This window comes from Notamacropus eugenii, chromosome 3, assembly GCF_028372415.1.
Source record: "Notamacropus eugenii isolate mMacEug1 chromosome 3, mMacEug1.pri_v2, whole genome shotgun sequence".
NCBI lineage: Eukaryota > Metazoa > Chordata > Mammalia > Diprotodontia > Macropodidae > Notamacropus > Notamacropus eugenii.
In genome coordinates, this window is record NC_092874.1 from 1657075 (window position 1) to 1684353 (window position 27279).

Sequence of the window (27279 nt, forward strand, 5' to 3'; positions counted from 1 at the left end):
AACTTTCCCAGAAAATGTTGATAATTGGTGTCAGTCTGTTCTTTTATCCTTTTCCCATTTAAATAGGTCAGGTCCGACTCAGCAGTCTTGTGCCATACCATCCCCTCAAGTCTGCTCTGATGGTTCAGACAGCTGATGGAGGAATGGTCCCCACAATAGTCTGATAGAATGGAGCCGCTTTCCTTCTTTGTGATGTTGTTACTTGGTGTTCCTCTTGCTCAGCACCTCCTGACTTAGACATTCTCTCCCCCGCCACCTTTCTAGATTAGTTTTTTTTATTCTAAACATGACAGACATGAACAATTCCATATACAAACAACAGAAAAAATTGTCTATGAAACGGAGAATCTCTTCTGTGTTGTTTTTTAAATATATAACCTATTAATTTAGAAGCTGTCCCACTTACCTTTGTCTCCCACTGGACAGACGGATGGATGGATGAATAGACAGGCAAATACAGATAGAGAGAGAACTTCAGCACTTAGTACGTTCTAGGCACTGTGCTAGATTGGGAAAGTGAGTTGAAATGATCATGCCTAGGTCCCCTCCTGAGGCTGTCTGTCAGTCGGGGGTAGAAGTCACTGATCCGGAGAACTGTACCTTCCTCCCACTGCCCACCCTGAGTTTTTTCCAGAGTAGGAAGCCAGCTGGCAAGGACTTCCTTCTCTTCTGTGCGTTTTATTTATTTTTCAGTTAAATTTTACTTTTTTCAATGAATAAATATCCGAATTCTTCCCTAGCACCCACTGCCTCCCCCAACCCCAAAAGAAAAACAAAATCCTTGTAACAGATACATGGTCAAGGAAAATATATGACCATGTTAGCCATGCCTAAAAATGCACGTTTCACTCTACTTGAGAAGTCCACATGTGCGGCGTTCTAGAATTGTGACTGAGCAGAATTCTTTAGTTTTTCAGAATTGCTAAGTTGTATTTATGTTCTCAATTTTTACTTCATGACAGTAAGTTCCTCTTCCACCCCCATCACTCTTTTCCTTTTCTCACCTAGTTTTCCTTTTCACCACAGCCTTTCTTCTTTATATCCTGGCAATGCCACAATCACTTCATGCCCCTGACTGACCTCACTGTTCTTGAGGAAGTCCGTACCATTCACGTCTTTGTGGGTGAAGTACATCCTCTTCATCCCCAGAAAAGCCTTTTTGGTTGCTGGGTTGCATTGATTTTTTTTTTTATTTCTTTTTACTCCCATATTCAGAAGTTTTACTCAGCTCTTGCCCCTCCTTCAGAAGGGCACAGATGTCCTCTGTTTCCTCATTTGTCATCAGTTTTTCCCTTGTAGGGCTATACTAAGTTTTTCTGGGTCAGTTATTGCTGAGTAGAAGCCTATTTCTTTGGCCTTTTGAAATAATCATATTCCATTCTTTCCCTTCCTTTAGGTGACACCTGCTAAATTTTGTCTGATCCTGACTGATTCCTCGAGACTTGAACTCTGTCTGATGGGGAGCTTTTTTTTTTCTTTGAATCTGGGAGTCCGTGACTACTGGAGTTTGTGTTTGAGTTTCTTTCAGGAGGTGATTGACTGATTCTTTCTGTTTTCACTTGGCTTTCTGATCTAAGAGGCATGAGGAGTTTTCTTCCAGAATTTGTTCAAACATGACATTCCGGTTCTTTTTCTGATCAAGACTTGTAGGTAGTCCAGTGATTGTTAAATCACCTCTTCTCCAGTTGTTTTCTAGGTCTTTTGTTTTTTACATGAGCCTTTCCCCTTATTTTTTTCCAGGCTTTTGGCCTTGTCCTAATATTTCTTGTTGCCTCATAAAGTCATTAATCTCTGTTTAGTTTATTCTGATTTTCAGGGAATCTCTTACTTGAATGAGGTTTTGAGCCTCTCATTCCCAGATGTTAATTTTCTCTCCACCTTTCTCCATGGTTCTCATTTCTTTTCCAATTCTTTTTTCTTTCCTCTTGTTTCCTTTCAAATATAATTTTCAAAGTTATTTTTAAACTCTTGCTTCCTTTCTGATTGACCTTTTGGCAAGCTGGGTTTTTCTTTGAGGAATTGTTTGAAGGTGTTCTGCATTGCTCTCCTCTCCTGGGTGTGGGTCTTTGGTATCCCTGCCCTCACTTTTTGCTTAGCCATTCTCCTGGCAGTCTTCTCTATGCACCCCAGTGTGGCTGGCCTACCCAGGGGTTTGAGGGGCTCTCTGTGATCCCACCCTCTCTGGGGCTGCTGGCCTTGGCTGGGGCTGAGTCCAGGGACCCTGAACCACTAATCTGGGGAGCTGCTGGCCTAGTGTGAGCTCCAGGCATGGGGTCCTCACTCCTGGTCCCTCTGTGAGACACCCCTTTCCCCCCAGCCCATAGCTGAGGTTGCACCCAGCTCTGGGAGGGATGAGAGATATTAGCTCTGGGGGACCCCAGGCTGCTTGATTAACTCAGCACTCTGCTTGTTGGTTGACTTAGTGACCTTGGCCAGGAAAGGTGACCACTGGCATCTCTCCTTTGATTTACTGGTCACGACTTGGTCTGGTGTTCTTCTTTGATGGTTGGTTGTTGGAGTGGCCATCTTGGCTGGTCATCTCTGCACGTAGAAGATGCTCCCTTGATACTCTGTCCTCCTTTCTTGTGGCTTCACCGTCTCTGCCCCTTGTCCCATGCCCATCTCCCCCATGTCTTCTTGGAGAACATATTCAGCCATTACCCTGGCTCATTCTCACTCACAGCCCCTGCTTCCCAACATCTCTGACTAACAGTTTTAATTAGGCAGTATCTCATTGTGGTAGGTTTTCCACACTGTTCTGACATGGTTTCTCCAGCTCCTTGATGTCATACTTGGAGACCTGAAGTGACCTTAAGGATCTAGGGGAATGCCATGATGGGGGGGAAGGGCTTCCTCTCCAGGCTTAGAGTCCAACCTCCACCATGGTGTGGGCATTTGGAGAGTGGCGTTCCTGCAGGTTGTGGGAAGGATGCTCTTTAGAGAGCACTAAAGAAATACTCAGCTTTCATTAATTGGGGGGAGGGGCAGGGTATTTATTAGTGGTCTTAACGTGTCTTGGTGATGCCTTAGCTAGTTAGTATCTCAGTGTTCTTGGAATGCATTTTTGCCCTCACTGAAAAAAGTCAGTTTGACCCTGGGGTCTTCCCAATGATAACGTTAGTCCCCAATTTTGAGTCACTCACTTAGCTTGTCTGGGCCTTAGCTCTTCATTCTATAAAATGGGAATAACAGCACCTCCCTGAAACACTGCTAGATTAGACTGGGTCCTTCTCAGCTTTCTAATTTGTGGTTCTAAGAGATGGGATTTAGAACCATCACACTTGTAGCACACTCCCTGAAGTTCTCTAAATAGGTTGGAAGGCCCTGTGTTAATAGTGTCCTATTAGTGAGGCCCTTGCCCTCTCATGACCAGATGCTAGACCCCAGCCATCTGCCAGCATCTCGGCCGAACTGGCCCCTCCCCTGAGCACCAGCCCAGCTTCAGCCATTGCCAGCTGGCCACCTCAGACTGGATGTCCCAGGGACAGCTCAAACTCACCATGTCCAAAGTGAGACTCTCCATCTTTATTCCACCATCATCCATCTAGCATTATCCCCCCCGTCCCTCACCTCTCTTTCTGAACAGTGGCCACATCTGGCTGTTTGGGCCTCCGCAGCATGTCCACTCCTCTGGTGTCGCCTGGGCGGTGATGGCAGCTTTCTCATTGAGCTTTCCTAGTTCTACCGTTCTCAGCCCTTGTGGACTCCAGGCCTTTGATTTGGCGGTCCCTCATGCCTGAGGCACCTTCTGTCCTTCCCTCTGCTTCACTGATGCTTTCTCTTCCTTTAAGATACAGCTCACGTGCTGTCTAATTTGTTGGAGCTTTAACTTTATGTTTACGCTGTAGGTGCTGTGCCTAAACATGTGTGTACGTGTATGATACACATAAGTCACATAGTACATGCATGCACAGTATCTATATGTAGGCACATGTGTGCTGCTTGGCTCCGTGTACACGTGAGGGATTGTTTCCTTGTCTGTGTTTGTTGAATGGACTTCAACGGGCCACTCTCAGCTTGTCTGAGCTAAAGCTGTTGCTTGTCTTTTTTCAGTGGCTGTTGTTGTCTAAAGGGACTTGGCTGATTATGAGAAGGTGGTTTAAATGTTGAATTCGGATTTAAGGAGATGCTGTCATGAACCTGTCTTGGTCATTTGTTTGGATTCTCCACAGGCCAGTCTGTGCAGACTGGTTCTTTGAAGGTCCTCCTGATCTCCCGGGGTGCTTTGGCAGGTGGCCGTCTGGACACTGTACTCTTGGTAATCAGAGTTAACCACAAACTCGCATCTTACCCATGGTATGGTTGAAACACTGAGCATCTGCAGTGTGCACATGCATGCACACACGAACACACATGTGCTCACGCATGCACATACATGCAGACGAACAAGACAAGCACGCCCTTTTAAGCATGTGGATTTCGATCCATGATTTCTTCTGACTGGCGCCACGGCTGCCCCAAACAGCCCTGTTCTGCAAACCACGGTCTGTCTTTAACTAGAACCTCGCCATTTACAATCTCTTTCTTGTAATTAGTTAGCAAGCATCTATTAAGTGCCTGCTGTGTGCCAGGTGTTGGCCTGGGTGTTATGAACACAGCAGTTGCTGACTTCGAGGAGCTTTCCTCCTGTCAAGGAGAGCTGTTTCCAGATAAGTATGAAGTGAATCTGGGGTTGAGGGAAGGGAATTCTTCCTGTAGCAAGGGGGTAGGTCTTGAGCTGAGCTTTTTGGAGGGCGTGCAGATGGGAGGGGGGAGCAGGATGTCATGTGGAAGGGGCTGGAGCTTCTGTGAGAGGTCTACCAAGGCCAGGTGGAAGGTGGAGGGCATCTGTAGGTGAGCAGGAAGGGTGAGGCGGCAGATCATAAAGGGTGGTACATGGCAGCCAGTCTTTGATTTTAGAGGGAATGGGGAAACATTGGAGTTTGAAGCAAAGGCATGGCAAGGTCAGCCCTGTCTTTGCCCATGGTCTGGCTAAGAGCTGATGAGGCCCTGGACCAGGCTGGTGGTCAGGGGAGCAGGGGCTGGGATGAGTTCAGCAGAGCAGGGCTGTGAGGGAAGGAGAGGCTTGAGCACTGCTAGGCAAAGTACTAGGGGCTGGAAAGAGGGTCCTGCCTTCAAGGAACTGACTTTCTAATGGCGAGAAGATGCCTGCAGGTAGCGGATAGACTTCTGTGTCTTGGTATGGGTCCTGATCCCCACCCTCTTCCCCTCCCTCCCCCAAGAATGAGCTCCTGTGCATGTTTTATGTTTGTCCTTCCTCACATCTGGACCTGTGGCCTGCCCTCAGAGGCGGTGAGCTCTGTGGGGTAGGGCCTGGCTCATTTTTGTCTTTGTGCCCAGGGAAGTGCCCACACAGAGGAAGGGACCAATGAACGTGTCCAGTGGCTACCACGTGTTAGTGTGGGTAGCAAACATCTGGACCTTAGGGGCGGCTATTGTAGCCCAAGCCAATGACTTACTTCAGCCATGATCCCTGATTGTGCGTGCCTTCTGTAACACGTGATGTGCACTGGTGTTCACTTAGCACTTTCTGTGCACCCGGCGCTTTGCTGAGCATCTCCTTTGATCCTCACAGCAGCTCTGGTGTGTGGCCCACCCTAGAGCTGAGACAAACAGGTTCAGTATCATGTCAGTCCACGGTCATGCATGGAGCCCTCCGTGTTTCATCTCTGTTTTTTGCTGACATCGAGAATCCAGGAGATGAGAAGGAAGGGACTGATTGTCTTTGGCCTGGGCTGAGCATGACCCGATGTCCACCATTCTTTCTGACATTTTGCAGACTCTCTGCTCACCTCTGCCAACATAAAGCATCCTCTTGAATAGCAGGGCCATTTATTCAGGGCATTTTTGTTGGCTGTCTCATTTTTTAGCATCAGCAGAACCAAGAGCAGGCATCCTGCAGTGTGTGTGTGGGGGGTTGTTTAACACTCCTATTATATGGAGAGGACAGTAGAGGCCGGAGGCCAGGTCCCCAGTCCAAAGGCCCCCAGGCTGATGTGGAGTCCTCGGGTCCCACCCTTGGTCTCATGTCCTTTGCAGCTCGTAGAGCCAACCCTGTCTTTGTTAACTGCCTGGGGGTTTTCCGTGTAGGCCACCCCCAGGAAGGACCACATAGGTCCACAGAGGAGGAATTTGTCCATAGCAGCAGTTTCTTCAGTGACCACAGGAGGGCAGAAGAGCCTCATGTCTGGAAAGACTACCAGGAGCACAGTATTTAACATGGCAGCCTTCAGTCTTCACTTGCTTATTTTATGTAAGATACTCAAGGATGTTTAGCTCCTTTCAAATTTTAAAATGCTTACTCATTTGTGATGAAAGAAAAGAGAGAAGACAGATAGACAGGGAGGGAGGGAGGGAAAGGGAGAGAGACCTAGAGAGAAGAGAGAGACAGACGGACAGAAGGAGGGAGGGGGAGAGAGAGAGCAGTCTTTGAGCTGTGGCCACTCTAGGGATGGTCTCCCATGTCAGTGTCATGAGAGCATGTGGATTATGTCACTGAGTTTGACCACAGGGCCACATGCTAGGGCACATGAAGGGACTTCCTGCAGTCACTTAAGTGGTAGAAGTAGGAGGAGTCAGACCCAGATCCTCTGACTTAGTATCATTTGGTGGAAAAGTGGACATGAGCCTTGGCCCAAACTGGGCCCCTGCCCTCCCAGGAGACTTTCTCTATCAGACGACTTGGAGCAGATGGGATTTTTAGGGGACTCTAGTTCAACATGAGTCAGTTATGGTGGCCTAAAGATGCCAGTGTTTTCCTGAGTGTCATTAAGAAAGATGGCCCAGTGTCCCAGCCTCTGGCCTTTGCATCACTTGGAGCACACCAGGGCTTTTGGATTTAGTTCCAGGCAGTCATCAACCGGAGGGTGTCCACCGGAGCAGATGGAGGATGGCTCTGAAGGGCAACACTACCTCCTCCATAGAGGAACTGGAGCCATAAGGCTTTGGGGAGGTGGGTTTGTAAATCCCTAGTGCTTATATTCCCCATCCTAACATGATTGTCCCTTGGTGTCAGCCCCATTCCCGGTTGGCAGATGTGGAGGGGCTTGGATAAGATGTGGTTCAGGGGATGGGAAGCCAGCATTCTGCTTCTGTGCAGAGCCCCTGGTCATCAGGCTCCCCTGGCTGGAGCTCAGCAGGGCAGAAGCCCTGAGGGGGAGCAGGTTCCTGGGCTAGACTAGACTCACATTCGGTCTTTAACTTCATTCCAAGACGATGGGGATAAGGACCCACACCAAGCTTCTGTCCTCCATTCCCCCAAGATGGGTCAGATGCTGTTTTGTACTGGAGTTATTTGTGTCAGCCCCTTCCCCTTCCCTCCCTTCCCTTATGCCCCCTGAGGACTGTCATCTGGCTTATGCTTAGCATGGTGCTACCATACTTTGCACACAGTTGGCATCTAATAAATGTATATATGTAATGGAATCCGTTTATTTGGGTCAAATGAAAAAAAGAATGAAGCCTTGGCAAAAGATTTAGAATTCAAAAGTACTTGAGAAAAGGAGGATATAACTTGTCCTGAGATGCAGGCTGTGCTAAGAGTGCATAGTAGGTGCTATGTGTACCTTTCTCAGGGTCATGTCTGTCTGAGTGACAAGACCTTCTGTAAGCATCCCCAGCCCAGCCTTTTCTGTCTGCACTTGAGATGAAACTGAGCATTTTGTCCCAGCGTTGCTTTTCTCCTTCCTCTGGTCTCGGCTTCTGGAGACCCCGTTGTAGTGATGAACAGACATATCCAGGCCTCTGTGGGTGGGCACTGCTGCCAGTCATATGTATCACCATGCAGAGACATTTTAATAAGCAGCTTACTGTAGACTCAGACATAATCCCTTGGCACGAAAAGCCCCCAGGCACCTGGGAAGAATTTTCACAAGGCAAGATGGACCCCATTGGAATTTTTACAGAGACAAAAGGAAAGGTCGAGGGTTACCCACCAAAGAACCTGTAGCAGAAGGTAATAATAACCTAATCGTCTAGGACTGGAGGATTTCTATGGAATTTTTAAACTAACCAGGAAATGTTCATCATCAGTAAATAGAGTTAATAGGGCTGAGCCCCAAATCCTTTTATCATGAAGCATTTAATCCCCTACATTTTGCTTTTGGAGGGCAGAATTCCAAAAAACTAAGTACTCGAGACCTGGTGTCTGAGGCAGAATGTCAGCCTCGGAAGTTCTGTGAGGACCCCATTAGAGGCTTTGTGCAGCTTAGGTCTGTTTGGCAATGAGCTCACGCCTTTCTACCCCTGAAGCGTTAGAACAATAATTCTTGCTAATCTTGTTTTGTGGAAGATAGACAGCACTAAACTAGTTTTCACACAAAGCATTCATGACATTGGTAAGATTTGAAGTCATTCACACCCCCCCTTTCTCTAAATATTTATTTTCTGAAGCCGCTTAGGGTTGGAGGAGACTCTGCAGGTCACTTGTTCCACCTTGTTTGGGTTTATCTCTCCAAGTGGGGACCTGGGGTCCTGAGAACCAGAGCTGTCGCCATGTAGCTAAGGTGCTTCAGCCACGCTCACCCCTCGAGACCTTCAGTTTCTTCATTTATTAAATGAGAAGTTTGGATTAAATGTTCTGCAAAGCCCCTTTCAGCTCTGTTATGTGACTCAGCTTTGGATTCAGTAGGCTCACGATTTCGCTTTGTCTGGGTAGCTTCATGATTACAGAATGAAACTGGGAATTATTGTGATAGCCTGCATGTCATGTAAGCCCTTCTTACCCACCCTGGACCCCCAGGCTTTCTCATGTTCTCAGACTTCAGTTCTCCGCCCCCCCAACCCCCACCATGCCACTGTTGGTGACGCCAGCCCCCTCCCTGGTCTTTTCTCTAGCGGATGTCTGCCTCCCGGCTTCCCCAGCTAAAATCCATCCTTCTGCAGGAAGTCTTTCACCTCCCCCTGGTTCTAGTGCCCCCTGTGCTACTTTGTAACACAATCTGAGACCTGGTAGAGCTAGGCCACCTTCCCTCGCATTTCTTTTCATTAGTTCCCTTGATATTCTGGACCTTTTCTTTCAGATGAATTTTGATATTATTTTTTCTAGCTCTGAAAAATTATCTGATAGTTTGATTGGTATGGCACTGAATAAGTAAATTAATTCAGGTAGAATTGTCACTGTTATTATATTGGCTCGGCCTCTCCAAGCTCCAAACTTTCTAATCGAGGGTGTGGCCTGAGCTGTGCCTTCCTAGACTTTCCAGGCTTCAGACCCTAGTTTGGGGCCACACAACAAACACAGACCTGTCCTGGGTTGATTTCCAGTGGATAGTTGCTGGCCCAACCTCTGGCACCATGCTCTTGGGCTCTGCAGGATCAGAACAACAGAAATGCTAAGGCCTCGCTCTCGTCCCTGATCCTGGACACTGTAGGCATAGCCCTGCTGTGAGCCCAGGGAGCTTTATAGCTCAGCTTGCTCTTAGCCCACTGCCAACCTCACTCTGGTTTGGCTCTGGAGCTTGAGTAACTACACTGTGGGTGCAGGCGCTGCCCTGGTCTCTGGCCCCCTGGTCACTGGCCCCCTGGTCACTGGCCTGTGCACTTGGGATAGAAGAATGACTTCCTGTGGTTCCTCTTTGGGTTTCCACATCATTCATCAGCCTGGCACTCCTCTTGAATGTGTGTTAGGATAGTTGTCTGGGGACTGGGCTGGCCCACCTTCTTCTCCTCTGCCATTCTGGCTGACTCCTGAAATGGATGGGTCAAGTGTGTTGTCAGTAGAACAACCATTCTATTGATTGGGCCACAAGAGAAGAAATATGCCAGATCTTCTTGTAAATAATGACTAACATGGAGATGTTGTCCATGATTGTGCAACCCATATCTAATCACTTACTGTCTCAGGGAGGGATAGAATTTGGAACTCAAAACTTTAAATAAAATGTGAAAAAGAAAAGAGAAATATGCAGACACCTAGGAAGAGATTCCGATTGAAGATGCAGTTAGAACCATGCCATGGCCGGACTATAAAAAATACTTGGAAAGCAATGGATTGTGACAGGAGCAGCTGGCCACAGGGCACTGTACCTGTGCTGCCCCAGCTGAGTCTCACAACAGCCCTGTGAGGTGGGGCTGGAGATTTTCTCCATTTTATAGCTGAGAAAACTGAGGTTGAGACAGTTGAAGTTGCCAGAGTCCCACAGTCCCTAAGTGCCTGAAGGTGGATTTGGAGTTCAAATCTCACTATGTTCAGCACTCTTTGCGTCCCCCCCCCCCCCCACCAAGGTGCCTGAGATGCTGGCAGATTCTGTGGTTCATTTGTCAAAGGAATTTACAGGTTTCCTTTGTAAATAAATTGTAATTAATTTATAGTCTGCTTTATGGATTATCTCTTTGAGTGTTTTATTCATATTTATTAAGATTAGAGGAAAAAATTTATTAAAAAAGTAGAGGACTTAGGACAGAGCTTTGGAAAAGAGGTTAGACATATTTAAGGAGCTAAAACAACAGCTTGAGTTGGAGAGAGAAACAGGGAAGAAGGAGGGGGGAGGGAGGATGGGAGAGAGAGAGAGAGAAGAAGAAGGAAGAGGAGGAGGAGGGGAATGAAGGGGGGGGGAGGGAAAAGGGACAGAGAGAGAGGACAGGGGAGAGAGAGCCTGAGTGCAGTGGAGGCAGTTTTACTTCTGTGTTTGTTTGCATTTGATGGGCACTTTATCTGCAGAAGCAGGTGGCCCAGCTCCTAAGATACCCCTCAGTTCTCTTTCTTCTTGTGCCTCTGGAGTCAGTGACCAAGCCGGGCTGACTTCCCTGGGGCCTGTTTTGAGGTGCAGCTGGGCTTTCATTGGGTCCCGTTCTAACTCCATCCTTTCTTTATCTGTCTGTGGGTTGACTGGTCAGGAGCCAGGGCCTCTTGTTCTGCAGTGGAGAGGAGGCCAAATCCCTGGGCCTGGGCGTTGGCCACATCCCACATCCCCTCAGACAGGAGCTGGCCAGACAGACCACCTGGTGGCTCCTGCTCTCCTCTCTCTCCTTTCTCTATGACTGTCCAGCCTTCTCCAGGGCCACCACGATCTTTTTATCCAGACTGAGTCAGTTTGAGCTCCTAAGTGCCCAGCTTCAGCCCCTCCTTCAGGCAAATGTGACTCATCATGTTTCTGGCCCCCCAACCCCAAATCATGTTTCTGCCCTCACTGTCCTAGGAGATGCAAAACATTTACTGTCATTTCTTGTGAACTCTGCCCATTGTCATAATTGTCTGGAAATGTCCAACAGAATCCATGACATTTTGAAGGAATACTTTATAAACTCAGTCGTATCATTATCTCTTGGGACTCTCAAAATAGTATGACTGAAAATAATTTTTTCTCTAGTGACTAGTAAATTTTTCTTCTTTAAAAAAAAACAGTCCATAATTAGACTGGAAAAGGAAGACTAGAAGAGGGGAAAGTTTTAATTGCTCCCCAAGTGTATTTTGCCAAAATAATAACAATTTTTTAATTGGAAAATAGAACTCGCATGCCAGAGACTACTAGTTCATTGAAAGGAGGAACCCATGGACGTGTCTTCCCACCCTGCTGTGTTCATTGCCCCAGTCAGCCTTTTCAGTCGGGTTTTCTCCCTGTGGTTCCCTTTGGAGATTTTAGGGACGCTCTGTTTTGGCTCCTGCTCCTTCTGATTTTGTAAATTTGGAATTCTTTCATTGTTGCAGGTTCGTCCTGTGAATGCTGTGCTTCACGCGTGATTATGTCACAGCCATTCCTCACGTCCTTTCACACACGCTCATGTGTTTGGCCTGCGGGCCTGGGCCGAGTGCCTGAGCCATACAGCTGTTCCTGTCATCATTTCTTGTAACACAGTAGTGTTCCACCACATACATCATAACTTGTTCAGCCATTCCTCCCTCAGTATTAGAAAGTATGTTAAAATGGCACTAAATAGTCAGTGAACAGTTATTAAGTAAATACTGTGTGCTGTGCCAGGTGGTAGCCAGTGAGCAGAGAGAAGGGGATATTTAGGAGAGATATTTCGAAGCTAGAAACGACAGGATTTGGCAGCAGATTGGCTATTGATTGGGGGGTAAAGGTGAGGGGTTGAGGGCTTGACCATGGTGGTGACCTTGACAATAATCAGGAAGTCTGGGAGATGGGAGTGGGGGGAGGGGAAAGAGACTGGGTTCTCCGGTCAGTCCAATGATATGTACTGGAGGTCTGATGGTGACAACATGTACTGCCCCACCTTCTGCTGCAGATGGCTCATGTGTTTGTATGACTGGGCTGTGTGAAATCACTGTAAGGATCCTCTTTTTATTGTTCAGCTGGGGAGGGATGTGGAAGGGAACATAGATGTAAAATAAATAAATGCATTATTGTTTACTTTAAAAGATAGTGAGTTCTGTTTTGGATTGAGTTCAACAGTGAGCTGAAAGATGGGCCTTCTCTAGAGATCTTAGAGTCTTCTCCATAGAGGTGATGATTGAGCTTATGGGAAGTAATGAGTCCCCCAACCTAGACTTCCTCCTTCCTTATCTCAGCCTGTTAAGAATCTTTGACTTTTCTTCAAGGCTCAGTCTGGTGTCTTCTCTGGGAAACCTTCTTTGGCTCCTCCACAGTGTCCATAGGATATCCCTCCAGCAGGTTCCAAGAGCTCTTTTTGGTGTTATTGGTCTGACTTATGTATAGCACAGGGCCTAGGGCTCCCAAGGCCTAGTGTGTGGTGCTTAGAATGGATTTGGATACTAGATAGGAGAGCTGGAGGAGCCCAAGCATCTCAGACTGGGGGCCCTGGAGGATCCAGAGCCAGTCAATCCTTGTTACCGCCTTCCAGGACCTTGGAGAGTGGGCCCTTAGGTGAAAAGCTGGGAGATCTGAGAAGGGGATGTGAGTAAGTAAGTGAAGATCCGATCACCCATGCCAGGCAACAGAGAAATGCCAAAGCAGTGGGATGGACAGACATGAAAGGTGGATCCAAACTGTCCTGAAAGCCCAGGCTGGAAGAGAGGTGCTCTGGGGGCTCTGGTGACGTTATGCTTTAGAAAAACAGAGCCATAAAAACTGCAGAAATGTCTCATTTTGCATAGGGATGTGTGTGTGTGTGTGTGTGTGTGTGTGTGTGTGTGTGTGTGTGAAAAGGAACCCAATGAAACCTTTCTAATGGTAAGGTTTAAAAATATCGATTGTCTTTTATGTGACTTTGGAAAAAGCTTTTGTTTTAAATGTAAAACAGACTCAAGGTGCATTAACCAAATGAATACCTCCAGCAAGCTCCTGTGTCTGGTGTGGGCTATGCATTGACATCTCAGGGCTCTAACTGCAGAGCAAAGAGCACTGGGAAGCCGCACTAACTTCTTTTGTCTTACACCTTTGCTCGCTTTCAGCTGGTGCACGTTGGGCTGCATCAGCCAGAGTCAGTGCAGCTTTGTTCTAATGAGAATAACATTCAATTTGTTCTTTAAAACCCCATCCTGTCACCTGATTATTCCTGTCCTCAGCATGGTAGTTAGGCCTCAGTCACCCCACTTTTGATATTTCTGGATTTACTAAATAGAAACTAACAACAGTTTAGGGGGAGGTAAAAAGCTTCCTGTTTGTGGTCAGCAGCCCAAGGAGAGGGTAGCAAAGGGCCAGCAAGAGACCCAAGCCTTTTCTGAGAATTTCTTCATTTCCACTGGCAGAAGATTCAGTCCTTTTCTCTGCAAGGCACTGGGCAAGTCTCCAAAGGCCTAAAGACAGCTGTGACCCAGAGGGGCATCTCTGGAGGAGGAGAGAAGCCCAAAGCAGTGCTGAGACTTTGGAGGAGGGAAAGAGGGAAGACTCAGGCAGGGATTGACAGCTGAGATCTTAGCACAGGTCTGTGGCTGGGAAGACGCTCGTCCTAGGCACAGAGGAGAGCAGGTGAGCCACAGGATTCCTTCCTGTTGACTCGGAACCGAATCTCAGAGTTGGAAGAGGCCCAAGGACCATGTGTTTGAGTTGTCTTCCACATAGCTGGCCAGGGCCTTTCTCCAGAAAAGCTCTGATCATTGAGAAATGTCTTTTTATAGCCAGCCTCAGTTCCAGCAACTTCTTGTTCCTTATCCTGGGACTGACCAGAGCAAATCCAAATCCCCCCAAAAGTCCCTGACCCATCCCTCCAATTCTGGGAGACTGGGAGGGTCCACATAGGAAAGATGAGAGGGTCAGACAGGCATCCAAGGTTTCTTGTCTCCCAGAATCAGTGATTCTCAACTCAGGTGACTGGTTGACTGCCCAACCAGCACTGGGGACACATGGTCAGTGTGCAGGTGGAGGGAAGATGGCATGGGATGATTGTGCCCCTCATGGGGCAGTTCATGCCCTGCCCCTGGCACCAACACTTCAACACTGGCTGCTTTCTGCTGGAGCATCTCATCTTCCTGGAGGCCATCTTCTCTCTCTGGGCCACCTCAGCCCTCAGTCCCTCATGTTAACCACCAGTCGTGTGGGAAGAGATCCTGCTGTCCTATCCCCTTCTTTTCTTGGTGGCAGTTAGTCCTCCAGTGGGTTTCTCCTCTCCTCAGTCCATGTTTATATTACTGTGCAAGAGTATGTTTGGAATGATCTTCCTTTAGTGAAGGTAGTATGTCCTTCCTGTTTATGTTTACGGGCAGCACGTTGCATCCCACAGACAGCACGCTTCATAAATATTCATTAATTTAATTAGGATCCTCACAACATAGGTTTAGAGCTGAAAGTGATCTAAGCCCCTCACTGTGCTGCACTGATGTGAAAAGGGAACCTGAGAGAGCTCACAGGGCTAGAAAGCTGGCCCTGAGGCAGAATTTGAACTCAAGTACAGCAGTGTTTCTGCTGTACCTCGTTTATATATATGAATCTGGTTTTTCAGGGTAGGGTAGGTTTTCACACTATTTTCATCAGATTGTGGATGATCAGAGATGGAGGAGGGGAAGGAGAGGAAGAAGGGAGAGAGACACACACGGAGATCATGCTATGAAACCCTTGACTCGTCAGAGCATCTCACCTTTGGGTTTCCTTTGGACTGGCCACACCTGTAGAAGACGCTGGAGAAAGTTGGGTGCACATATGGACTTGGCAGCCTAGTATGTGGAGATGATAATTAAACCCAGGGGATTGGGAGAGAGCTGAGGGAGAGGATGGATCGGGATGCAGGAGGACAAAGCCTTGGGGGACAGACAGAAGGTCCCTGAGGATCCTGTGATGTCGGCTGAGAAGGAGCAGTCAGATGGATTGGAGGAGAACCAGGAGGTGGCAAAGGGAGAAAAGGGAGAGTCCAAGCTGGCCAGTAATGCCAGCTTCCTAAAGCTCAAGGAAAGTGAGGATCAAGCTGTTGAAGGTTGGCCGAAAGGGGTGAGGTTGAAAGAGAAAGAACCCTGTTGTGGGCTCATCAGTCGGGCCTTCCCCAAACCAGGCAAGGGATGCAGCCTCCGGGAACATAGGCAATCCAACAGAAGTGAAGATGGAGCTCCCCTCTTGTGGGGGTGTCCCTTTCTGTCCCCTCAGGAGCATGCTGCCTGGCTTTAATGAGTCACATCTCCAAACTATCCACTCGCTTTTCCAGACCCTGCGTTCAGTTTTCCAAGTGTTTCCCGCTCTGGGAATGCTAACATCACCAACTGATGGAAGGGTCCAGACGAGTTAGCAGAAGGTGCCACTGTGTGTGGGAAGGCCAATTCTAGTTATTAGGACAGTTGTCCTTGGAATGGCCCCAGATCAGCTTCTGCACACATTTCCCATAGCCCCAGATCTGCCTTCTAAGCATCCAAGCGCCTCAGAGCCCTCAGCTCTTCATCTTGCTAAAGACTATGGATCCTGCACAGTAAAGCCGGCTCCTTTTATCAGTCCTTGTCTAGCAAGGGTTAGTGGGAGGACCCAGTGAGAAAATGCACCAGACAGCGCTAGAGAAATGTCATACAGAAGCCAGGTGGTCTCCAGTCTGCTCCTTTCATCAGCCAGGCTCCATTCCATCAGGGCCCTCCCTGAATGTGGCACTGAGCTGGACTTTGCCAGCCCTCACCCCTGTGGGCTCATCCTATTAAAAGCATCACCTATGTGGTACCAAGGGCACAAAAGGCCAGGCCTGGAGTCAGGGAGACTCCTTTTCCTGAGTTCAAATCCAGCCTCAGGCACTTTGTAGCTGGGTGACCCTGGGCAAGTCACTTCATTCTGTTTGCCTCAGTCCTCATCTGTAAAATGAGCTGGAGAAGGAAATAGAAAACTGTTCCAAGATCTCTGCAAGGAAACCCCAAATGGGGTCCTAGAGCGCCAGATGCAAGTGAAACAGTGAAAAACAAAACCCCAGCCCCTTCCCTTGTTCCTCTGGCCCCTTTCAGCTGCTGTTTCCTTTCCTTCCTTTCTTTGCCAAGTCTGCCAAGAAGGAGCAGTCTCCCCTGGAGCCTGAGGTGATCCCATCGCCAGCTCTCTGCCTTGCATGTTCTTCCCAGATCCCTGGAAGAGCCTGTGGCCCTGTTGCGTCCTTGGCCATCTTGGCTTTCCTGCCACAGTCAGCGTGCTCCTGGCTCTCCTTCCTCTCCAGCCTCCCCTGGCCAGCTGCTCAGTCTCTTTGTAGGCCCTCCCAGAGGGCCCCTTTTTTCTCCCTCCTCATCTCATCTTCATGGCTTCTATCACCTCTGGACTCCCAGCAGCCCAACTTCCCAACAGCCCAGTGGGGAAACTGAGTCAAACAGGTTAAATGCCTTGCCCAAGGACACACCCACTCTAAGACAGTATTTGAACTCAAACATTGACTGCAGTGCCTACACTTTCTCCGTCTGCCCCCAGCTACTAATTGTTGTGGCCCCCCATTACCTCAGATTCAGCGTAGCCACAGCGGACTTCAGGAAATAGTGTATTATTATAGCGGGTTTGTGACGTGCAGCTGCACAACGTCACCTCTCTGCCTTGACCAAACTTCAAGTATCTGCAAAGTGGCAGCCTTCATTTATTAAAGATTAATTAATTAATTAAGGCAGTAGTTAAGTATGTCACAAGCAGCGGTGTGCCCAATGCTTCAGGGACCTTGGAAGAAAATGGAGTTCTCTCTCTCAGTTTTGTGGATGCATTTTCCCTTGGCAAGTCATGTCCTTTAAGCAAAAGGAAGGTCATTCAGAACTTTCCCCCCAAAGCAAGATGAGTCAAAGAATACTTAAACGTCTCCTAGAAGGTTTTAGGTAATATGCCCATTATGCGCCTTTGACTGTCTCATGCATGTGTCTGACCCAGTGGAAGCCAGGGTTCAGGTCAGTGCAGACATGCTTGAGCTTGTGAAGTGTGAGCCCAGGACCCCCTTCCCTTCCTCTCTCTTGGCCTTACTTTGTGTACTGCTTTCTGCCAGAATGGCCCAGAGTGGGGCCCGGAGCCCGGAGCCTGCTTTGCTGACCCTGGCAGGGGTCCTGGGTACCCAGGCTTGGAAAGTCTGGAGGTTTGGAGGATGCGTGGATCACTGGTTGGTACTACTTGGGATGGGGAAAGCAGAGACATCTTAGAGCTGTTAGAAGCAAAAATTGGTATCTGGATTGCACCAGTGCCAGAAAGGGGATTTACTTCATGAGGAGCTGACTTGTGAATATTGAAACCTGAGTAAAGGAAGCTGGGAAGCCTGACTGTGTTTGTTTACAGTCAGGGTTCTGAAGGCTCAGGCTTCCTGGAATGCCACCTGCTCAGGGCTGAGGATCCCAGGGGCAGCTCTGGCTACTGAGAGCATTGTTGAGCCAGGCCAGTGATATAGAAGTAGCAGTACTAGCTACCATTCCATAGTGTCTGCTTTACCTGATGGACTAAATGTTCTCCTGACACCTGATCCTGTGGTGTTACTACTGCAGCAGCTCGGTCTACTGAATGGAAGACTGGCACAACTGCCACCATGCTGCCCTGCGGGAGTGCCGTGTGGGAGGCCACTCTCTTCCTGCACAAGACGCAGCTTTGTGAAGTTACAAAGGAAAGGGAATCTAGATCCATGCTTTAATCTGAATGACTACTGATGGCTTCAGTTAATATCTGGAGATTTTTGAGACGCCTTTTCTCCGTCAGTATTTGCATCATTAAATTTTCCCTGAATATCTCTCTTCGGGCATTTTTAACTTGATCCCAATAAAATGAAGCTTAATTAAATCCAAAGGAAGTTGATTCTGAAATAGCCTAGTAGTCAGTCCATCAAACCAATGGCCCCGGTGCTTTGCTTCCAGCAGCTCTAAGGTGTCTCTGCTTTCCCCATCCCAGGAAGGACCACCCAGACAGTGACCCACGTGTCCTTCCAGACCTCCAGACTTCCCAAGCTTGGGTGCCCAGGGCCCCTGCAGGGTCAGCAAAGCAGCAAAGCTTTTGGAGTCAGAAAACGCCCTCAGGTTTTAGAGAGTGCGGTGGTAGGAGTGGGGGCAGGGGCAGGAAATGATCCTGAATTTTAGACTGAGTCATCCAGGTGGGAGGGTTCAAGAGGAGGCATTCCACTGGACTCTTCAGACTGCATGGCGGGTGTTCCAAAACAATGACATCAAAGATCACGTCCTACCTCAGTTTCCTGACCTGTAAAATGGGGTTATTGTGGAGATCAAGTGAATCAGTATATGTAAAGTGCTCCGCCAACCTGGAAGCATCCTACAAACGCTAGCTAGTTGTGAGGCTACTCAGTGGCCCAGTGGGTAGGGTGCCAGGCCTGAACACAGGAAGGCCTGAGTTCAAATCTGGCTTCAGAAACTTGCTAGCAGTGATCCTGGGCAAGTCGCTTAATCTCTGTCTCATCTGTAAAATGGAGATAATAGTTTCATCCCTTTTCAACGACTGCTGTGAAGAACACTAAGTCAGTCATGGTAACGTGCTTCCTGTGGGACCCAGCATATGGTACTTAGTAAATGTTTTCTCCCTTGCCCTCCCTTCCCTTCCCCCTTTGTTTCTTTATCTCTCTGATGAGGGGACTGGATTAGACCTTCGCTCCCCACCCCAGTCCCTTCCACTTCTAAGTGAGGGTAAGCATGTAGTAGGCACTTAAGCAGTGCCTATTGGTAAATTAGTGGAGGCCCAAATGTTCTTATGTAAGTTGAGGGATGCTTTCCAGCTCTCTGCCAGTTGGAGAAACACAGGACATTACTTGTAAGATGGTGAGAACTGGTTGATGTTCCAGTGGGTTGAGATCCGTCTAATTAACTCTCAGCTGAAGAAGCAGGCATGTCTAAAGGTACCGTAGGTCCTAGGACCAGACATGGAGCCACTGTTCTCCACATCAAGGCAGGTCAGTGAACTGGGTCCAAACCTTGCCAGTAGTAGCTGCTAATCCTGCTTTCTCTTTCCCAGAGGTATGCAGAGGCCCTGTCACAGCAGATGACGGCAGCGGAGAAGACGCAGCTGGGAGCGCGCCTCACAAAAGAGCAGCTGGACGACTTCAGTGAGGAGCAGATTGGCCAGCTGCAGGAGCTGATGCAGGAAGCCACCAAACCCAACCGGCAGTTCAGTATCGAGGACCCGGCCACACCCAAGGCCTAGCCTGCTTCAAGGCATTCTGGGATCCCCTGTTGGGCAGAGGAGTGATAGGGAAAAATCTGTGTCTAAGAGCCATTGGAGTCATTCCATTTGCTGGGCCTCTTGTGAAGGTGTCCTCCCTTGACATAATAGCAACAGCTTGCATTTGGCTGTTTGGGGAAACTTTACCCTTAAAATGCCAATCCCTTTCAATCCAGACCAGCCTTCATCCAAAGCAGCCGCCCAGTGGCTTGTCTGAAGCCTTTAGAAGACGGGATCATCCGCACTCACATCCGATGACACACATTCAGAGCTGTAACCTGACAGGTTGGTAAAGTTCTGGAAGCTTTGCCACTTCCACCCCACAAATACAGTGTGATCTGCCATCACGTAAGCAGTGTGAGCTGTTGTTTTCTATCATTCCCTGTATCCCTTCTCACAACTGAAGTGACCAGAGGCTTAAGAGATAAGAATCGGCCCGTTACTGATTCTCTGCTGTGCAAACACTAAATGTTTCCGAAGGATTTGCTAACAAAAACGACTGCCGGTTAAATATTGGTACCCACCACAGATACCTCACCTGACAGGTTCTGGGGAGAGCCAAGCCTGACTGCAACCTGTATGGAAATAGATTACTTACAACAATGCTTTGTAAACCCTAAAGAACCTTTGAGTTGTGAAGTGTCCCTCTTGTGTCCTGTTGTTTTTGGTGGGAGCTTGGGCACAGCACAGGGCCGTTGCTGCTGGTGGGCTTCTAATGCCAATCTCATCCATTTGGGATCACCCTCTGGCAAAGCCCTTGGCACCATTCATGCCCAGCATGCTACCATGTAGCATCCATCCTTTCATGCCCTTTGTGGTCAGGCACCAAGAAAGGTAGGATGTCATGGAAATTGCCACCACCACCTTGGGATACTGGCTGGAGACCTGACCCAGACGCTGACTAGCTGGCCTCTGGGTCTGTGGGCATGTCACTGAATCTTGGGCTGCCAGTGTAGTCCAGCCCTGACCTGAACGTGCATGCTGCAAGCCCAACCAGCACCCTCTCTGAGGAGTGTCACGGCTGTGGGTGGGCCCGGAACCCACACTTTGGGTCTGCTCTGGGGTGGCACAGCTGTGACCCTTTTGGGGGCTGCCACTCATGGCTCCATTTGTGAGTCTCCTTCCCTGGCCCCACAGCAGTTACACAGCTGCTCATGCCCAGAGGGCTCAGGAAGTACCAGGCACCTATAGAATGGTGGGAATGGCGAGTATCCCTGGGTGCATCTGGGGAGCTACTTAAGCCACACTGTTGTGCTCAGGGCTTGTCCTTGGCCCTAGCACAGCCCTCATTCTTGCCGGGCAGGCCTTTCCTTCCTTCCTTTCCCATGAAATGAAACATTTGTAAGGTGGCACATAGTAGGCACTTTAAAAACTCTTGCTTCGCCTTCCCCCCAAGTGGCTGTTTCTTCTTTTCCTGAGCATCCTGTTATATTCTCCACCTCCCATCATCTCCCTTGAATGCCTAGATTCTGTCAGGTCAGAGAAGGGCTGCCCTCTATGGAATGCCCGATCTAATCCTTAGAGTTGTGACTACTCTAAGGGGCCTAGTAGTCCCAGTATCAGCCTAGTGAGTGCTGATTGGATTCGATGGGATCCAGCCTCCAGGTAAATTCCCTCGGATGTCCCGAAGTCAGGAACTCAGGACAGAGAAAGGCCCTTCAAAAACGGGCCCAGGAGGAGTCCGATGCCACCTCTTCTTTTGATCTGGGTCACCAGTGAAAACTACTCCAACTCTCTGGGCCTCGGTTTCTTTCTTGTACAATTAGATAGCTAGGTGGCATTGCAGTAGAGGGAGCAAAGGCTGGATTCAGATCCGGACACTTAGTACTTGTGGGATGCTGGGCAAGCCACTTTCCCTACTGGCCTCGGTTTCCTCCACTGTGAATGGCGATGATAACAGTGCCTACCCCTGATGGCTGTTGTGAGAAGCAGCTAAGGTAGCGCAGAGCCTGGCGCATAGTAGGTGTTATGTAAACTTACCGTTTGTTATTGCTATTGAGCTGTTATATAAAGACTATCTGTGAGTATAGCAGTGATATTAGTGCTGTTAATATGAAACCATCTCTTAATTGCCAAATCCAGCGGCCTTTTCCTAGTCCTCAACCTTGCCGTCCTCTCTGCAGTCTTGGACCCTGTTGATCACCTTCTTGATGCTTACTCTAGTACAGGCTTTCCTGATTCTGACTGTTCATGACTCTTCTCCCAGATCTGATTGTTACTTCTTCATCTTTGTCCTGACCATTTCTGGGGTGTTCCCCAGATTCTGCCCTCTTACTCTCTTCCTTGAGGCTGTCATCTACTCCAACATCTGGCCCTGACCTCTCTCCTGTGCTGCAGCCCCCTGTTACCTATATCCCTAGCTGCCTGTTGGATGGCATCTCAAGCTTACACATCCACTGTGTTCCCATGGATGTCATCTCGAGCTCACATATCCCGTGGGTCCTCTTGGATGACATCTCAAGCTCGCATGTCCACCATATTCCTTTGGATGGCATCTTGAGCTCACACATCCATTATGCCCCTGTGGCTAGTGACCTCTGCCTCTGGAATGTTGTAGTCCTGGGTTTGCCCTGTGCTCCCAGGTACTTGAATTGCTTCTTTCCGGTGCTTACAGCATATTTCTTCTTTGACATAGGAGTTTTGGGTTTTGACCAATGTTCCTGGGACTCTTCCTTTGGAGATTCCCTTCAGGAGGTAATTGGTGGATTCTTTCTAGCTTCACTTTGCCCTCTGGTTCTGGAAAATCTGGGCCATTTCCTTATATGGCCTCAAGTCTTTTCTTTTCCCCTAAATTATGGTTTTCAGGGAGTCCAGTTTTCATTTTAAAATGATCTCTCCATGCTTGTCAAGTTGTGTGTGACATGAAGTAGTAGTCCCACTGTACCCTAAGGGATCAACGCACCCCTAAAATGTCATGTTCAGGTTTGTACGTGTCGTGATTTATGAGGAGCTTTGATGAGCTGGAAGGTATGCCAAGGAAGGCAGCCAAGGGCTTAATTACAACCCTGTAATTAATTAGCCCTTGTCTGAACTTGGGAGTCTGTGTAGCTTAGCTTCATTTGAAGGTCTTCTGCAGAGTGAATCATACAGAAACCATACAGGATTTTTGCTTTCTTTTTCTGTCATTTTTCAGTCACATCTGGCTCTTCATGACCACATTTGGGTTTTTCTTGGAAAAGATATTGGAAGGGTTTGCCATTTTCCTAATAAGAAAATTGATGCAAACAGGGTTAAGTGACTTGCCCAGGGTCATACAGCTAGTAAGTGTCTGAGGCTGGATTTGAACACAGGAAGATGAATCTTTTTACTCCCGGCCCCAGCAGCCACCTTTCCCTAGGGAAGCATCCCAACCCATCTGGTTAGACAAACAAAAATTGTCTTTGAGTTAGGAGTTCTGAAGTCAAGAGCTTAGCTGCCTCACAGCGGTAAATGTGAACCCCAGATCTCCAGCCTGCTGCTCCTGCAGGCTAAATGAAAGGAGTGTTGTCAATGAAAACCAGAGGCCTACTCCTCCACCAGTCACCTGCCACCATGTCAGTCTGGATGACGCCTCACCCTGTCTAGCGTGGAGTCACATTCCCAAGACTCAATTTTCTTCCTGTTTCTTACTAAAGCACTGTTCCTACCCACTTTAAAGCAGGGCAGAGTCTGCCTTGTGCCAGGTATAAGCCAGTGCATAGAAGCCAAAAGAAGCAGGAGGCAGTTCAACCATTCTTGTCCTAATAGATGCAGAGCCACGGGGGCAGCTGTGTGAGCCTGACTAAGTGCAGCCTGAGGATGAAAGCACCTTTTCATTCCAGCCATGGTAAAAACTCTGCGCAAAACCTCAGGCGACTACAGCGCTTTGGCTGAGACACAGCCATGGGAGCCTGAAATGGCACATTGACTCGCTCATCATGGTCTTCTGGATTTGCCTTTGCAAACAAATAATGGCCTAAGTTCTTCCCCCCAAAGTGGGAAACACCATGCTACTGAACAGTCCTGGGTGGACTGGCTGACATGCGTGGTCCCAGGACTGCCTCAGGTGTCAGCCAATCAAGAAACGTGTATTGTTGGCCTGTTCCTACAAGACAGACACTTTCTAAGCTTCACAGATACAAAGACAGAGAAAACCATAGTTCCTCAGGGAGTTCCCATGTGACAGAGGAGACTCAGAAACAGCAAATCTGTGGAAAGGAAACAGAGCCTTGAAGACCTCATCACATAAAAATGGTGATCAGAGCAGCCACAAAGCACAAAATCACAGGCCCAGAACAGACTCCCAGTGAGTCCCGAGAAGGAGCCGGAGGAAGAATAAATCATCAGAACAGCCAATAATTAGGTGAAAGAAGGATATGATGAAACAAGGTAGCAGAGGTGCAGCTGAAGCCTTCCTTGGGGAAAACCACATCCCTACAAACATACTCTAACAAAGTAGAATAAGAGTAAATTAATGAACTGAATTTGTGTTTTCAAAAGTTAGAAAGCTAACAAACACCCCTAAAACACAAAGGAGATTTTAGAGAAATGAGAGATGGGAAGAAGAAAAAGCACCACCCTCCTGAAGTGATAAATACAACTAAAAGCTGTTTTCTGAGAAGGCTAATAAAAATGAGAAATCTTTAGCCAGCCTGACTAAAAAGAAGAAAAATAAATAAATCTACAGAATAGCAAATGAACTCATTTAGGGTTGGTAAAACCAGAAGAAATGTAAAAATGATCAGAACCTACTATGCCTAATGTTAATAAAAGCAAGAACACAAACGAAAGAGAGGATTACCTTCAAAAATAGGAGCTACCCAAAGGAACACAACACCAAGATCTTCAGTAATCCAATCTCAGAAAAAAGAAATGTGGACAGCTGGAAAAGAACCTCCAAAGGTGCTAACTGATATGTTGACAGGAGGTTTTCTCAGACTTAAAAGATAAATTAGTGCCCACACTACCCAGATTATTCTCAGAAATCGAGGAAGAAAGCTCTCTCCCAGCTTCCTCTTAGACAGGGAAGGATGAAACACAAAACTGCGAACCAGTATCACCAGAGGTCACAAGTCAGAGAAGTTTGAGACCGTGATCTGACCCTTAGTGAGCAGAGGGGTGAGGCGGGAACATGGGCACTGTCATCCAGGACCATCTATACTGCCCAGCAGGTGCCCTCCACATCATCTGGGGGGGGGGGTGCTTTTTGTGTGCAGGCATAGGCTGGGAGAGGGGGGAAGGGGAGTTTGTTGAGGTCATGTGACCTGGCAATCTAGGAAAATTCTACTCTGACCCTTACCCTGAGGGGCAGAAGGGAAACCCTAGGCCAGTTTAGTTTGCCTCTTGGCAGTTTAGCCAAAATCTTACATCGAAACCCTAAGATTCCTTCTTTGTTTATCTCCGTCCCAAGCACCTTTGAGTAAAGATCCAAACAGTGTCCCTGCACCTTAAAGCCAAACACTGCCCTCCCGCATCTTCTGTTCTAAATTAAGGACAAACAGGAATCAATGCCAGCCGGCACAAAGCTCCTTCTGCCCAGACGCAAAGGGAAGGGAAAGGAGGAAATGATTTCTTTGGTGGCTAAGTTAAAAGGAAGTATACTAGCATCAGAGTTAAACTCATGTACTCCAAATGAAAGTAACTGCCATGGGCCTCAGCAGAATTCCTCCAATGCCCAGCCAGTTCTGAGGATTGGATGTGGAAAGTCTGACCTCTGACCCAGGCTTGGCAAAGGAAGCAGAAGGGCAGGGGGTGTCTGGAGGGAGGCCAGGAGTGTTTCTCCCAGCCCTGAGAAAGCACACCCAGGCTGCTCTTGGCAGTAGAGGGGGCGGGTTGGACAGAAAGGGAGCATTGTCTCCTTGCTGCTTCCTGGGAGAGGCATAGGTGAAGAAAAGGAAATGATGGGGCTACCTGTCCCCTTTATAGTCACAGGAACATGGTGACCCCTGAATTTGTCCCCTATATCTCAGGCACCAATCACTAGCAAGGCACTGTGATGGATGGGGACAATGCATGGAGTCGGGAAACCCTAGGCTGGACCTCACTGGGGACACCTTGGCTATGTGATTGTGAATAAGTTGCTTAGCCTTGCCGAGCCTCAGTTTCCCCATCTCTAAAATGGGGGAGACAGGCCAGGGGTCTTTGAGGTCCCAGCCCTCAGTCAATTATTGACATTAAGCTGTGAGGGTCCTTTGCTCCTCAGGCCTGGGAGGGGCAGAGTTCATGCTGCACAATAAAGTACAACTTCAGAAGAAAATGGCACTAATAGACTGCCCCACTTGGGTTGGTTTAATCACCCCTCATACTGGGGTGTGTGGCCCAGGCCTCCCCCAGGCCAGCCCCCAGTAATTGAGGTCCAGTGCTGGCTTGAAGCTGGGGATTCAGCAGATACCCCCAGGGGCTGACTTGACTGTCTTGGAGGAAGGATCCCATAATACAGAGTAGCGAGGATGGCCTCCCCAGGGTCGGTCCCGATGATCACCCAAGATTAGCAGTTTGAGAGAAGGGCCTGAGCTCCTGGTCACCTTCTAGGCTCGGGCAACATAAAGCCATATGAGCATCCTGAGCCAAACTGTGGAGAATTCCAGTACCTCTTAGGGAAGGAAAAACAATCAAAATGCTCCCAGCTTAGCCTCCTGGGGAAAGGCTTTAGGGAAAGCTAGCCCAACGCAGGTGATGCACACACGAATGAGCGAGACGTCACAATGGATCTGGGTTCCTGCCCAGCCCTCTGATCAATGAAGAATCCCCTTGATAGCCAGGGGTGTTAATGGCTATCCATATTAATGGTTTCCAAACCAGCCATTCCACAGTGGTGGCCAGGCTGGTTTGGGAAGGAGCATCCTGCTCCTGGTGTAGGGTTTAAACAGAGTGGACTCTGAATATAACCTATGCACTTAGTCACTTAAACTGGACTGGGGCTTACCTGTTTCTAAGATGTGTAACTTGCCGAGACCTGTGCTCTCTCTAGTGGTGCAGATTGCGCCTCCTCCTTATGCTCATCCTTGGCCCTTCCCATCAAGGGCCCCTACCCCAAGGCCTCCCCCCACAGGGATTGGGGGGGACCAGAAAATGCTACCCTGCCATGACAGGAGGGTCCTCAGCTCCCTCCCAACAGCCAAACTTCACCTCTTGTGACTTCATGGCTGGCCTCCTGAAAGTTCAATAGGTTTGTGGCTTTCCATAGAACATGTTTCCTGATAGCCACCCCCAGACTCTCAGAACACTGCAGTCTCCTCCAGATTATTTTTAGGACTTGGCAGAGTGTCTACCTAGAAATACAGTCACACACCAAAGTCAATGAACGTACATGGAGGCAGAGCTACCCCAGACCCATCCTAAGTTCAGAAAGTCTGCCTGTGAGCTGTCAAGTACCGTGACCAGCCAGCACCTGCAGTACTTTGAAGGGCACAGAAAAGCTAGACTAGATCTCAGAGGTGCACCCCCAGCTTCAAGCCCCTGTCCAGTGCCACGAACAACTATCCCAGATGCGGGGCAATACCAGAGAGCTGAATTCCAGACCCCTCCCCATAGCCCGGAACCTTGTCTCTGCCTTGAGGTCATTGTGTCTGCTGCCCGACTCTCAAAGGTGAGCGCTCCAGTAGGGGCTCAGCAGCTCGAGTCTGAAGATAACCTCAAGCCTGGAGCCGTGGCTGCTGAGGGGCCCCAGTGAGTGGGGAGCAAGGAGGCAGCCTCAGAGAGGCCTGAGCCATCACACCAATAGATGTCTTCTCCAGGATGTGGGATGATTCTTCCATTTCCCCCGTGTTCTCAAAAGACCCTTTGCTTTCATCCACATTAATTTCCAATCTTTTTCCATTTGAGTTGTTTTGTCTTCCATGGCTCTTTCCACCCCTTTGTGCCATAGAAAACAATTGACTTTCACTGCTCCCTTGTT

The 27279-nt window shown here is 48.5% G+C and overlaps 1 protein-coding gene across 1 annotated transcript in view; it reads left to right on the forward strand.

The window, feature by feature from the left end:
* The window catches only part of SDHAF3 (succinate dehydrogenase complex assembly factor 3), a 29203-nt gene extending 9135 nt beyond the window's left edge, over positions 1-20068 (forward strand). Inside the window, exon 2 of the mRNA XM_072650754.1 lies at positions 19218-20068. Within this exon, the coding sequence (XP_072506855.1) occupies positions 19218-19406 (189 nt within the window). The 3' untranslated portion in view covers positions 19407-20068. The remainder of the gene's footprint in view (positions 1-19217) is intronic.
* Positions 20069-27279: the final 7211 nt, after the last annotated feature.